The 13,451-nt window shown below is 38.4% G+C and overlaps 1 protein-coding gene across 1 annotated transcript in view; it reads left to right on the forward strand.

The window, feature by feature from the left end:
• Positions 1–13,166, forward strand: part of BUD13 (BUD13 homolog) — a 38,135-nt gene extending 24,969 nt beyond the window's left edge. Inside the window, exon 10 of the mRNA XM_082845533.1 lies at positions 10,938–13,166. Coding sequence (XP_082701659.1) covers positions 10,938–11,031 — 94 coding nt within the window. The 3' untranslated portion in view covers positions 11,032–13,166. The remainder of the gene's footprint in view (positions 1–10,937) is intronic.
• Positions 13,167–13,451: the final 285 nt, after the last annotated feature.

The following is a 13,451-nucleotide window of genomic DNA, read 5'->3' on the forward strand; positions in this document are numbered from 1 at the left end:
TTCTGTCATCTAACACAGTGACTCTCAAAATTTGTCCTCTCAAGACTCCTTTACACTCTTAATAATTATTGAGGACTCTAAAAAGTTTTGTTTATGTGGGTTATAGCTGTTAATATTTACCATATTAGAAATTAAACTAAGAAGTTTAAAAAGTATTTATTAATTCTTTAAAAAAAGCCATTACGTTAACATAGTTACCCTGTTTTTAAAGAGAAATAACTATATTTTTCAAACAAAAAAAAAGTGAGATTCGGGATAGCTTTGATTTACATTCTTGCAAATCTAATGTCTGGGCTGATAGAAAACATCAGAACTTTTTTTTTGTATTTTATTTTTTAACTTTTAATTTTATATTGGTATATAGTTGATTAACAATGTTGTATTAGTTTCAGGTGTATAACAAAGTGATTCAGTTATAAATATACATGTATCTATTCTTTTTCCAATTCTTTTCCCAATTAGGTTGTTATAGAATATTGATCAGGGTTCCCTGTGCTATACAGTAGGCCCTTGTTGGTTATCCATTTTAAATATAGCAGTGTGTACAAGAAGACATCAGGATTTAGTCTGTTGCAGTATGTTTAGCTGAAATATAGGAAGAAAATTCAACCTTATACATAGGTAGTTAGAAAAGGAAGGTGTATTAGGTTTTTTTTTTTTTTTTGTGGTACGCGGGCCTCTCACTGTTGTGGCCTCTCCCGTTGCGGAGCACAGGCTCCAGACGCGCAGGCTTAGTGGCCATGGTCATGGGCCCAGCTGCTCCGCGGCATGTGGGATCTTCCCGGACCGGGGCACAAACCCGTGTCCCCTGCATCAGCAGGCAGACTCTCAACCACTGCGCCACCAGGGAAGCCCTAGATTTTTTTTAATACTACACAAAAACTCAATAAGTGGTAGTTTCTTAAAGGTTATTTGTAATATGGAATCAGAAACCATATCAAAAAGCTTTTCATACTGTTAGATTAAAATCCATTGGTCTTTTTCCTATTTTGGATGGATCTTTTACTCATGCATGATTTTATAACATCATCTGCTGTTCATTGGTTTGCTGAGTTTTTCAGACCTTCCAAATGTTAACATATTTCATATACAATATCAGATAATGATATATACATATTAATATTAACTTTGATCTCATCACAAAAATCCTTAAATAACTAGAAGCTAAAGGAGTTCATGGTAGTGGGTACAAGTTTTTCAAAATTCTAATTTACGCTTGAAAGCTCCTATTTTATCATTGGCAACAAATATTATCAGCCACTTTCCTTGAAGTAAAGGTCACTTCGTACAATGGCTTTTTTTGCAGGATCCGTCAGATTTTGAACCTAGAGGATCATGTCCTCTGTGAATATAAGCAGTGTTACTTCTTCCTTTCTAATCCAGATGCCTTTTGTTTCTTTTTCTTGCCTTATTGCACTAGGTACAACTTCCAGTGCAAATGTTGAGTAGAAGCAGTAAGAGCAGACATATTTTACCTTGTTGCTAACCTTAGGAGGAAAACATTCAGCCTTTTCACCATGAAATATCTTGTAAACTATAGAATTTTTTTTGTAGATTTCCTTTATTGAGTTGAGAAATTTCTATTCCTAGTTTGCCAAGGAATGTGTTTTTTCAGGAATGTATGTTGGATTTTATTCAAAATATTTTCTGATTTTCCTTTTGGTTCATTCTTTGAGCCATGATTTACTTATGAGTGTATTTTTAGAATTCCAAACATTTAGACTTTTCTAGATATCTCATTGTTATTGATTTCCAATTTAATTCCATTGAGGTCAGAGAATACACTATGTAATATTTTGATCTTTTGAAATTTATTAAGCCTGTCTTATGGCCCAGTATATGGTTTACCTTGGTGAATAGCCCATTTGCACTTGAAGATAATGTGTATTTTGCAGTTGCTTGGGGTAGTGTTTTGAAAAAATTTTTTTGTATTCTTTTTTTAAGTAATTTGGAATAATTTTAGATTTATAGAAAATTTGCAGAGATAGTATAAAGAATTCTTGTAAACTCCTTATCCAGTTTTGTTACCATTCGTTATATTATCATGGTACATTAATCAAATCTAAGAAACCAACATTAGTATGTTATTACTAATGCACCAGATTTTATTTAGTTTTCACCAGTTTTCTATTAATGTTCTTTTTCTGTTCAAGGATGCAATTCAGGATACCACATTGTACTTAGTTGTCATGTCTCCTCAGTCTCTTCTGATCTGTGTCAGTTTCTCAGTCTTTCTTTGTTCTTTGTAACCTTAACACTTTTGGGGGGGGGTATGGTCAGGTATTTTTGTTGACTGTTCCTCAAATTGAGTTTGTTTGATGTTTTTCTCATGATTAGCCTGAGGGTATGGGTTTTTGGAAAGACTTCCACAGTGGTGGAGTGTCCTTCTCATCACATCATTTTAGGGGTTACATGATATCCACATGACATCACTAGTAATGTTAACCTGGATCACTGGGTTAAGGTAGTGAGTGTTTGCCAGGTTTCTCTGCTTTAAAATTGCTGTTTTTCTTCTTTCATACTCTCTTCTCTGGAAGTGAGTCAACTGAGTTCAGCTTGCACTCAAAAGGAGACCTACAGAAGGATATCTACATATATTATTTAGACTTTTTCTGTAAGGAAGATCTGTTTCATCTCACCATTTATTTGCTCAGTCATTTGTTTATATCAGTATGGACTCATGTATATTTTATACTTTGTATAGTAATCTAATAGTATGTTATTTATTTTGTTGCTTAAATTGTTTTGTTCTTTGGCCATTGGGAGTTTTTTCAGGAGTCCCTTTTATATGCCTATCCTTTTATTTTTTGAGCATTCTTTGACTTTCTGTTACTATAAGGTGCTTCAGGCTCATATTGTATTTTCTCTGCCCCAGTGCCTAAAATAGCCATTTCTTTAAGAAATCCTGGCTGCTTTTAATGGAGAAAGATATTTAGAAACCAAGATCCAACTCCTAGAGTGCTTGTTGTTACTGAGGTGTCATTGTTTCTAGACCCTCTCAGCAGACAGAGCTAGTTAATGCATGTATAGTAGTCTGTGTATACACACATATCTACAATTGTTTCTGCGTCTATCCACCTGCAAGTGTGTTATATATACACATATATTTACATATATATATAAATAAGAGTTCATGTTGATGTAACTGACTCTAACCAAGTATTACCTTTCCTTTTTGCTTACCTCCCCAACATTGAGAAACCTGGCACCCACCATCCACCATCCATTTTGCTCATCCCAGGACACATGTAAAACAGTTTCAAAATTGAGAAATTCAGAAATGAGAAACTAATTTACCATCTAGAGTGTAGCATTTATGTGCAGTTCATTTTGTTCATACCCTTATAATTTCTAATCAAAATACTATTTTCCAACATAAAGAGTCAGCCCCCGTACCCCCCCCCCCAAACATCCTGGGTAATTTTTTTCTTTTATAGTTTACTTATATTAGTGTTTACTCATTATGGTGTATAGTTCTATGGGATTTAACAAATGAGTAGAGTCATTCATTCACCACCCTAGTACTGTATGGAATAGTTCCATCATTCTAAAATTTCCTGTGTAAGTCTCCTTTTAGTCATTTATACCTCCTCCACCAACCCCTTATAATTACTGCTGTTGTTTTCTGTCCCTATAGTTTTGTCTTTTCCAGAGTGTTACATGAATGGAATCATACAATGTGTAACCTTTTGAGTCTGACCTTTTGCACTTAGCAAAATGCATTTTAAGATTCATCCATGTACTTGCATGAATCAGTACTGTATTCCTTGTTTATCACTGAGTAGTATTGCATTGGATGGGTATACCACAGTCTGTTTATTCCCCAGTTGAAGGATATCTTGGTTGCTCCCAGTTTATAGCAGTTGTGAATAAAGCTGCAGTAAACATTTGTGTATGGGTTTTTATGTGGATATAGTTTTCAGTTTACTTGGGTAAATACCCAATGATTGCTATATTGTATTGTTGAGATTATGTTTAATTTTATAGGAAACTGCCAGTTGTCTTCCAAAGAGGCTGTATCATTTTACATTACCACAGAGAGTGAGGATTTCTGTTGCTCCATATCCTTGCCAGCATTTGGTATTGTCAGTGTTTTGGCTTTTAGGTGTGTGAATTTAGTAGTGAATTTTAATTGCTCTGTTTTCTTTTTAGTTATACCTTTCTGCAATTTTTTTTTCAGTGTTATAAGGATCACAGTACGTATCTTTAATTTATCACAGCCTACTGAGAGTTATAATTGTACTATTTCACATAAAATATAAGAACCTTGCAACACTACAGTTCTACTTAACCTCTGTTTTTAGTGCTATTGTTTTCATACATACTACATAAAAAATGGTATAGATCCCACAATACAGTGTTAAAATTTTTACTTTGCAGTTATATATTTTTTTAAGAAACTAAGAAAACAAAAGAAAAAAATACATAGTTGTTAGTACTTACTGACATAGTTACAATTTCTGGTATTCTTCCTTCTTTCCTAAAGAAATTAGGAAGTTTTAATATTCCTTCAGTGCAGGTCTGTTGGCAAAAAATTCAGTTTTTGTTGATAGGAAAATGTCTTTATTTCACCTTTGTTTCTTAACAGCTTTAATTTTGAAATAATGTTAGGCTCACAAGAACTTGAAAAAATAGTACAGTGTATTAGTGTACCATTCACCCAACTTCCCCCAATGATAATATCTTTTATAACCATAGTACATTATCAAAGCCAGGAATTGGTATTGGCACAGTTCTATTAATTAAATTAGAGAATTTTTTCTCACCTTCGTTTTTGAAGGGTTGTTTCACTGGCATAGTGTTGAGGGAGGTTATCGAGGGGATGTGACCACTGGTTGACCTGTGAGCTGGACGCAGGCAACTGGAGGCCCTTACCTCTCCCCTGTCCTTGGAATGTACATCCTGCCTACTCTTCCCATACTGGCAGCCATTTCAAGGACATAGCCTTGAGAGAGTAGGGTGTTGTTGAGACCATCTGGACCGAACCCTTATATATAAGGCCTCTATATAAACTTTTAAGGTTCTGGCAGGCAGGTGTGGAGAACCACTTGTCCTGCGCCCAAGACAAACCTTGTATGTAAGTTCCCTTGCTTATTAAACCTGCCACCTGCCAATCTGGAGTGATCTGCCTCTTTCTTTGGTCTCTCGTTGTCCTCCGTGTATGGGGGCCAATTTCAGATTTTACCCAGGGAACTCCTGAGGTTTCAAACCAACAAAGAGAACTCAGGATTGACAGTACCAGACTTCTGTGACAGCTCTGCCAGCCCTTTAAAGACTTTTCATCTCTTTTTGGCCTCCATTGTTTCCAGTTAGAAGTCAACCCTCAGATTTCATTTGTTTCATTGTCTCACCCCCTAACCCCAACATATACATATTATAATATATTCTCTGGCAGCTTTCAAGATTTCCTTCTGGTCTTTGGTTTCCAGCAGTTTGACTATGATGTACCTAGGTGTGGTTTTCTTTGTATTTATCCTTTTTTGAGTTTGTTGAGCTTTTTGGATTTATGAGTTCATGTTTCTCACATTTAGGAGGTATTTGGCTGTTTTTTGTTCAATTCCTTTTTTTTAAACCACTTTTCCTTCTCCAATTACACTATTTCCACTACTTGATATTATCCCACAGATCTCTGAAGTCCTGTTCATTTTTCTATCATTATTTTTCTCTCTGTTCTTAAGGTGGGATAATTTCTTTTGATCTGATTTCAAGTTCATTGACTCTTCTGCCATCTCTAGCCTATTAGGCTCATACACTGAATTTTTTGTTTCAGCTAGTTTAAATATATTTATTAGTTATTTTTAGCTGCATTGGGTCTTCTTTGCTGCACGTGGGCTTTCTCTAGTTGTGGTGAGCAGGGGCTACTCTTTATTGCAGTGCATGGGCTTCTCATTGCAGTGGTTTCTCTTGTAGCAGAACACAGGCTCTAGGCACGTGGGCTTCAGTAGTTGTGGCACGTGGGCTCAGTAGTTGTGGCTCACGGGTTCTAGAGTGCAAGCTCAGTAGTTATGGCACATGGGCTTGGTTGCTCTGTGGCACGTGGGATCCTCCCGGACCAGGGCTCGAACCTGTGTCCCCTGCATTGGCGGGCACCACTGTGCCATCAGTGAAGTCCCTCAGCTAGTTTATTATATTTTTCAACTCTAGAATTTCCATTTGACATATTTCTCTGCTGAGATTTCCTACCTATTCATTCATTATGCGTCATTTTTTTTCCCTTGAGAATATTTATAATTGGTGCTTTGAATTCCTGTCTGCTCATTGCAACATTTGGGTTATCTCAAGATTGGTTTCTATTCATAGTTTTTTCTTGAGTTTCATCACATTTTACTGTTTCTTTACATGTCTGGTCACTTAAAAATGTTACACTGGACATTATGAATGGTACATTGCAGAGACTTTGAATTCTTTTATATTCCTTTGAAGTGTGTTGATTTTTTTAATAAGATGGTGTAACCATCTTATTTTTAATTTTGTTTATTAATTTATTTTAATTATTTATTTAATTTATTTTGGGCTGCATTGGGTCTTCGTTGCCTCGCATGGGCTTTCTCTAGTTGCAGTGAGCGGGGCTACTCTTCATTGTGGTGCGCGGGCTTCTCATTGTGGTGGCTTCTCTTGTCGCGGAGCACGGGCTCTAGGCGCGCGGGCTTCAGTAGTGGCACACGGGCTCAGTACTTGTGGCTTGTGGGCTCTAGAGCGCAGGCTCAGTAGTGGTGGCACATGGGCTCAGTTGCTCCATGGCATGTGGGATCTTCCCGGACCAGGGCTCGAAACCTGTGTCCCCTGCATCGGCAGGTGGATTGTTAACCACTGCGCCACCAGGTAAGTCCTTGAAGTGTGTTGATTTTTATTCCAGCAGACAGTTAACTTGACTGTATTTTAACTCCAAACTCTAACTTCTTTGCAGTGGGCAGCAGCTAAAATTTCTGCTCAGTTCTTTCAGTTTCTAGCTGCTGGTTTTTCATGGGGCCCAAGGGGGTTTTCCCTGCACAAGCACAGTTTAGCAGTTAGCCAAAGATTTGGGTGCAGTTTGTATGTAGATTTTGGAGTTCATCCCTTTTGAAGCTCCCTCCCTTTCAGTATTTCTTCCCTGATTTTCCAGCTGCTCTGCTCACTCTGCACTGACACCTTAAGCCAGTAAGCCTGTGGCTTTCTGCCTCCATGAGCTGTGCAGTCTGGGAAGTGCCCTCTGGCAAAAAGCCTCACAAATCTCTTCTGACACCCAGACTCCCACCCAAGTTTTGTCTGCTTTTGGTCACTCTCTCATGCCTTCAAATACTTTCAGATACTTGTATCTTTATATTTTGTCCAGATTTTATAATTGTTTTCTGAGTGTAGGTTAGTTTGCACGAGTTCTCTGCCATGTCTGGAATCTACCGCTCTGCTTTATATGGGCCTAAGGCATTATCTTCTGTCCTTTAAGCTGCCATCGAAATCCAGAGCTCTAGTTCCTGATATTGGCAGGTATCCTCAGGGTGGCTGTGGTTTTAGGCTCCTTTCCTGCTTTCGTTTGCAGCACCCTGTATATCGGCTTTTTGGTAACAGGAGGGTTTTTCAGAATACTAATTTGCTGTATAGCCAGAAGTAGATCTTTTTATAGCCACAACCATAAAGATACTCCTGCTACACTGAGGTCATTCTTTTTTTCTTTTTTCTATTTTTTTTTCCAAATTTCTGGACCCAGAACAGAGCTCTCCGTGACCTGCTTTTTAACTGGTATAACTTGTCTCCATCTCTCCCAGTAGTTTGCCTGCACTTCTCATTCTTCTTTTCGCCTAGATTTCTCCTTTTAGTTCCCTTTCTCATCCTTGCTTTCTTTCTGATTATTTATTCTCTCATTGCCTTTTCTGCTTTTGTCTGTTTTTGGCAAGTGAATATTTCTAAAACAGATCTATAGTATGTTACAGTTAGAAAAACCCATAAGGTCAATTAAACTAACTTACATTATTTAAAAGAGAAACGGAGGCCCCGATAAATTTAACAACTTATAGTCTTTCAGCTCACCTCATAAAGCTGGAATTAGACCTTGGGCACCTGATTCTTTGGTCTAAATCTCTTTCCACTGTGTGTTCTCTTGCAGTTTGTTTCTTTGATTCTGTTTAGGGTTTGGTTTGTTATTCATAAGACCTTTTGTCTGTTTGATCATATTAGTGTTGATTCTCTTAAGTACTTATTCCCCAAGACAAGAAGCAGCGGTTTCCTTGTGCTCTAGAACACCATGCATGCTTCTAAGGTTGGAGATGGTGCCATTCATAATAAGATTCCCTTCTTCCTCACCCTTTCACTACTCACCCAACTGATCCCTTAGGGAAGGCCTTAGGAAAGAGGGAAGCCTGTCATCCCAATCAGTTCAGTAGCACTTAGCATATGTATTATAATTTTAAGCAGCTATGTACTAGGTGCCTGGGTCTCACAATTAGTGAGAGACGGTCCTTGAGCACAGCAACTCACTTTCTATCTAGAGGAGAAGACAGACAAGTAAATAATTTCAGTGCTACTTGCTAAGTATTACTATAGAGGATTTTCAAGGTGCCTTGGGAGCACAAAGGAAGAGTAGTTAGAGTCAGCCTTGGGAGACTGGTCAGGGAATGCATGCTTCCTAGAGGAGGTGATACATGAGCTAAGTCTTAAGGGATGTCATTAACCAAGATAAGAAGGAAAGGAAGGATATTTAAGGAAGAGCATCCTGTATTGCAAGGTCATAAGGATATGGAACATCCTAGTGTTTGGTGGGGTGGGGGCCTGTTATAAGCAGTTTGATGTTGGATAGCAGTAAGTGTGAAATGGAGTTGTGTGAGATGGGCTGGAAAGGTAAGCAGGGGCCTGGTCACTGAAGGACTTGGAAACATTTCTGAGGAGCTTGGTGTTCACCTTAGAGGCAGAGGGGAGCCACTGGTGGATTAACAGTAGCTCTACATTCTAGATAGGTGATGCATTGTAGCAGTCGTACGAAGCATTTGCAAGGCACACATTTGGAAGTAGAGAGACAAGATACAAGGTTGTTGCAGTAGATTAGGCTAAAGATGATGGAGGTCTGAACCATGACAGTGGTAGTACGAATGGAGAGAGGAGGAAGTGGGAAATTGGTTAAGTGATAAGATGGCAGGACCTAGTGACTGATTAGGTGAGAGGGAGAAGGCACTGGGTTTGGCAATAAGGAAGATCAGTAATGACTTGAGAGAGCGTTAACTCCATAGCATAGTGAAACAAAAGCCAGGTTCTAACGTGTCAAGGAGTGAATGAAACATAAGGAAGTAGACAGTGAATAAAGACTCTTTCAAGAAGTTTATATAAGAAGACGAAGTACATGGTATTAGAAGGGAGTTGAGGGCCACTCCTTGAAATTCACCCCTGTAGTGACTTCCAGGACACCCTACTTCTGGTTATTTTCTCTTATCATTTCATTTCGGCCACCTTTATGAACTTCTGTTCCTCTGTGCCCCCTGCTTAAATGTTTCTCAGGGCTCCATCTGTAACCCTTAACTGTTCTCACTCCATGTGCTCTCTTGGCTGAATCTAGTCTAGTACACCTTCACTTACCAGCTGTATGTACATGATTCCCAAATCTGTATTTGCACCTCAGTCTGGAGTATCTGGCTGTGCATTGGATTTCTCTGTTGATATGTACTTGAGGCATCTTAAATGCAAACATATTCAAAACTGAACTCATCAGCTTTCCCTACTCTAAGCGTGCTCCTGCTCTTGTGCTCTGTCCTGGTTAATGGCAGCCTCATTCATCTAGTCACTAAAATTATTAACCCATGAGTCAAACTTACCTCTTCCTCCTTTGCTCTTATATAACTAATCAATCACTAAGTCCTACTATGTTTTCTCTCTTTCTGTCCCTCTTCTTTATCATTACTTTCATCATCTGTTGCCTGGACCATTGCAGTAACTTACCTGCCTTCAGTCTCCTCCAGAGTGATCTCTTTGAAATGCAGTTTATGCTCCCACTTTAAATTTATCCTTCACAAGGAACTCTACTCAATACTCTGTAATGGCCTACATGGGAAAAGAATGTAAAAAAAAAAAAGTGGATATGTGTATATGTATAACTGATTCACTTTGCTGTACACCTGAAACTAACACAACATTGTAAATCAACTGTACTCCAATAAAAATTAAAAAAAATAAATTTATCCTTACTAGGTGAAATCTAAGCTTTATACTATGGCTTACAGAGCTCATTATGATTTGCCCTCTACCTACCTTTCTAACTTTGTCTCGTGCTACTCTCTTTTCATATTTGAGGCTCCAGCCATACCAGTTTGCCTTTGGTTCCCTGCATGTGCCATGCTGTTTCTTACTTTTGTGCCTTTTTGTTGCTCGTGCTATGCTCTGTGCTGAAATGCCCTCCTGACCCTTCTGGCCCTCTGGTTAACTCTTTCTTTTCAGACTTAGCGTGGGGGCCCCCTTCACGAAGGCTTTGCTGACCATTCTTGTCCATCCCCCTCCCAAGCTGAGTAAGATCCCCACTCTGCTTCCGTGATACCCAATGCATATTTCTATCATAATCTATGCTTTTTGTTTTAATTATTTGCTTAAATGTCAATCTCCTCCACTAGTCTGTGAGTTTATCAGGATAGGTGCTGTGTTATACTCATTTTCATGACACAGTGCCTAGTATATAATAAGAATTCACTAATTGTTTGTGTAATGAATGGATAAAGTATAATACATAGACATCAGCTGAGAGTGAGTTGGGCCTTTAGAGAGCGGTAAATGTTTGAAACAGTTGTCAAAAGAGTTTGAGAAAGAACTGAACAAGGACTAATAAGAGGGTGGATTATTCTGTCTTTCTGATTCTGTTGCTTATATCTTAAATATTTTCACACGATTGCCTTTACTTTCCTTTTTGCTCATTAGATTGTGAACTCTTTTTTCAAAAATCAATGTTCAGTTCAGGATTCTGGCTGATGAGTATTTCTTGATTGCAGATCCAATGGATTTGAACAGAAGCGCTTTGCCAGGCTTGCCAGCAAGAAGGCGGTGGAGGAACTTGCCTACAAGTGGAGTGTTGAGGATATGTAACTTTTCTGAGGCAGTGGGGGTGGCTGTGGGTTGTGGTGGTGGACACTGGGTGGACAGACGTCCAGCTGCAACAGTCATCTGTGCTCATAATCACGGCCCACACAGACCAGCGACTTGTTGGATGCCATTTTGACTACAGAAGAATATTTGAGATGTAATGTTTGGACTGAAGGACCTGTACTTCTCAGGTGTGCCGACACTGCCTATTGCTGGCTTTCAGAGGAAGCGTTGATTTCTCTGTGTCCCAGGGTTTGTTCTTGGTTAGGGTTTTCCCTTTTTAATAAACACACATTTATTTTTTTAAAATAATTTTCTTAAACGGATATTCTGTTTTGGGGAAGAATACAAGCTAATACTGAACCCCCAGGGATCTTGGAGGGTGATAGCTGGATTTCTCATTCATCTAGGAAGCAGGATGAGTACAAACTTTCACAGTGATAGCTCCTTCCTCTTAGAAAATAAGAATTATTGCTAAACTAGACTTAGGAATAGACATGGCAGTTTGGAGACACGGTGTCTGGTAAAGGTAGTGTCACAAATTAGTGGGGAAGAGATAGATAATGGTGCTCGGAAAATTGGTTTATTATATGGACAGAAATAAGGTTGGATCCCTGCCTTAAACCACATAAGGGAAAGACAAATCCCAAAGTGATTTTACCTAAATGAAAGGTAAAATGCTACAGCCAATTAGAAAAAATGGGGAATGTCTTTGTGACCTTGGGGTGAGGATAAATTTGTTAAATTAGATCTCCAAATCACAATCCGTAAGGCTTGATAGCTTTGCCTACATCATAATTAAAGATTTCTAGTCAACAAAGCACCCCATAATCAAAGTTAAAAATGGGTATAGATTAGGAGGAAATATTTCCAATGTCTAAAACTGATAAAGGATTACAGTTATAAGAGATTGAATGTAGAAGGAACTACTACAAATTGGAAAGAAATACAAAACACAAAATAAAAATAGGCAAAGAATATGAATATGTAAAATCTAAAGGGAAAACCAGAATGGGTAATAAGTATATTACTACTAGTAATTAGAGAAATAGAGATCAAAACATTAATGAGTTTCTACTTTGTATCTATTAGCAAAAATAAGGAAGAGACTGAATTCTCATGGGGAATGAAAACTCATGGGAAGTTTCAACTGGTGCATCCATTCTGGAGAACAAATGGGCAAAACTTAATTGAAAATAAGTAATATCTGGGATGTAGTATTGCAGAATTTTTGAGAGAATCTTGTCGGAGTTTGAATCTCAGGTATGTCTTTTACTATGTGACCTTGATAAGCCACTTCACTTCTCTGTGTTTTAGTTTCTTCATCTTTGAAATGGAGATAATATTACCCACCTCACAGGTTTATTGTGAGCCTAGAACAGTGCCAGGCACATAGTACATGTCACAAAATTATTAGCTGTTGTTATCATTGTCTTCGTAATATCAAGTGTTGATAGCCAGCTTCCAGTGTGGCCCCAATGATCCCTGACTCCTGGTATTTAAGCCCTCGTGTAGTCCCCTCCTACAGTGAATAGGGCTGACCTGTGTAACCGGTAGGATGTACTGGAAATGTGTGACTTCTGAGGCTGAGTCATAAGAGACATTGAAGCATCTTCCTTGTATTCTCTTGAATTACTTGCTGTGGAAGAAGCCGGCTACTATGTCATGAGGACACTCAAGTGGTCCTCTGGAGAGGCCCATGCGGAGAGGGACTGAGGCCTCTCACCAGTAGACATACCAATTTATCAGCCCTGTGAGTGAGCTACCTTGGAAGTGGATCCTTTTAGCTCCATTCAAGCCTTTAGATGTGTGCAGCCCTGATCAACAACATGGCTGCAACCTCACGAGAGATCCTGAGCCAGAATCACGCAGCTCCAAATTCTTGACACAAAGAAATTGAGATAAGAGGAGGTGTTTATTATTTTTTAACAGCTTGAGATGTAATTCACATACTATACTGTTTACCCATTTAACGTGTTTAAGTAGTTTTTAGCATATCACAGAGTTGTATAACCTTCACCACAATTCATTTAAAAATATTTTGGATACAGGGAGTTTTGTATCCATCAGCAGCCACTCTTCACTTGGCCCCGGCTCCCCTAGCCTTAGGCAACTGCTAATCCTTCTGTTGCTGTAGATTTGCCTGTTCTAGACATTTCATATAATATGTGAATGGGACTATCATACAATACATGGCTTTTTGTATCTAGCTCTTTTCACTTAGCGTAGTGTTTCCAAGGTTCATCCGTGTTGTAGTATGTATCAGTACCACATTCCCTTTAATGGCTGAATAATATTCCCTTGTATGGATATACCACATTTTATCTATCCATGCATCTGTTGATATTTGAGTTGTTTCCACTTTTTGGCTGTTGTGACTAATGCTGCTATGAACATTCATGTACAAGTTTTTGTATGGACTT

This window comes from Leucopleurus acutus (assembly GCF_964270905.1).
Source record: "Leucopleurus acutus genome assembly, chromosome: 8".
Classification (NCBI taxonomy): Eukaryota; Metazoa; Chordata; class Mammalia; order Artiodactyla; family Delphinidae; genus Leucopleurus; species Leucopleurus acutus.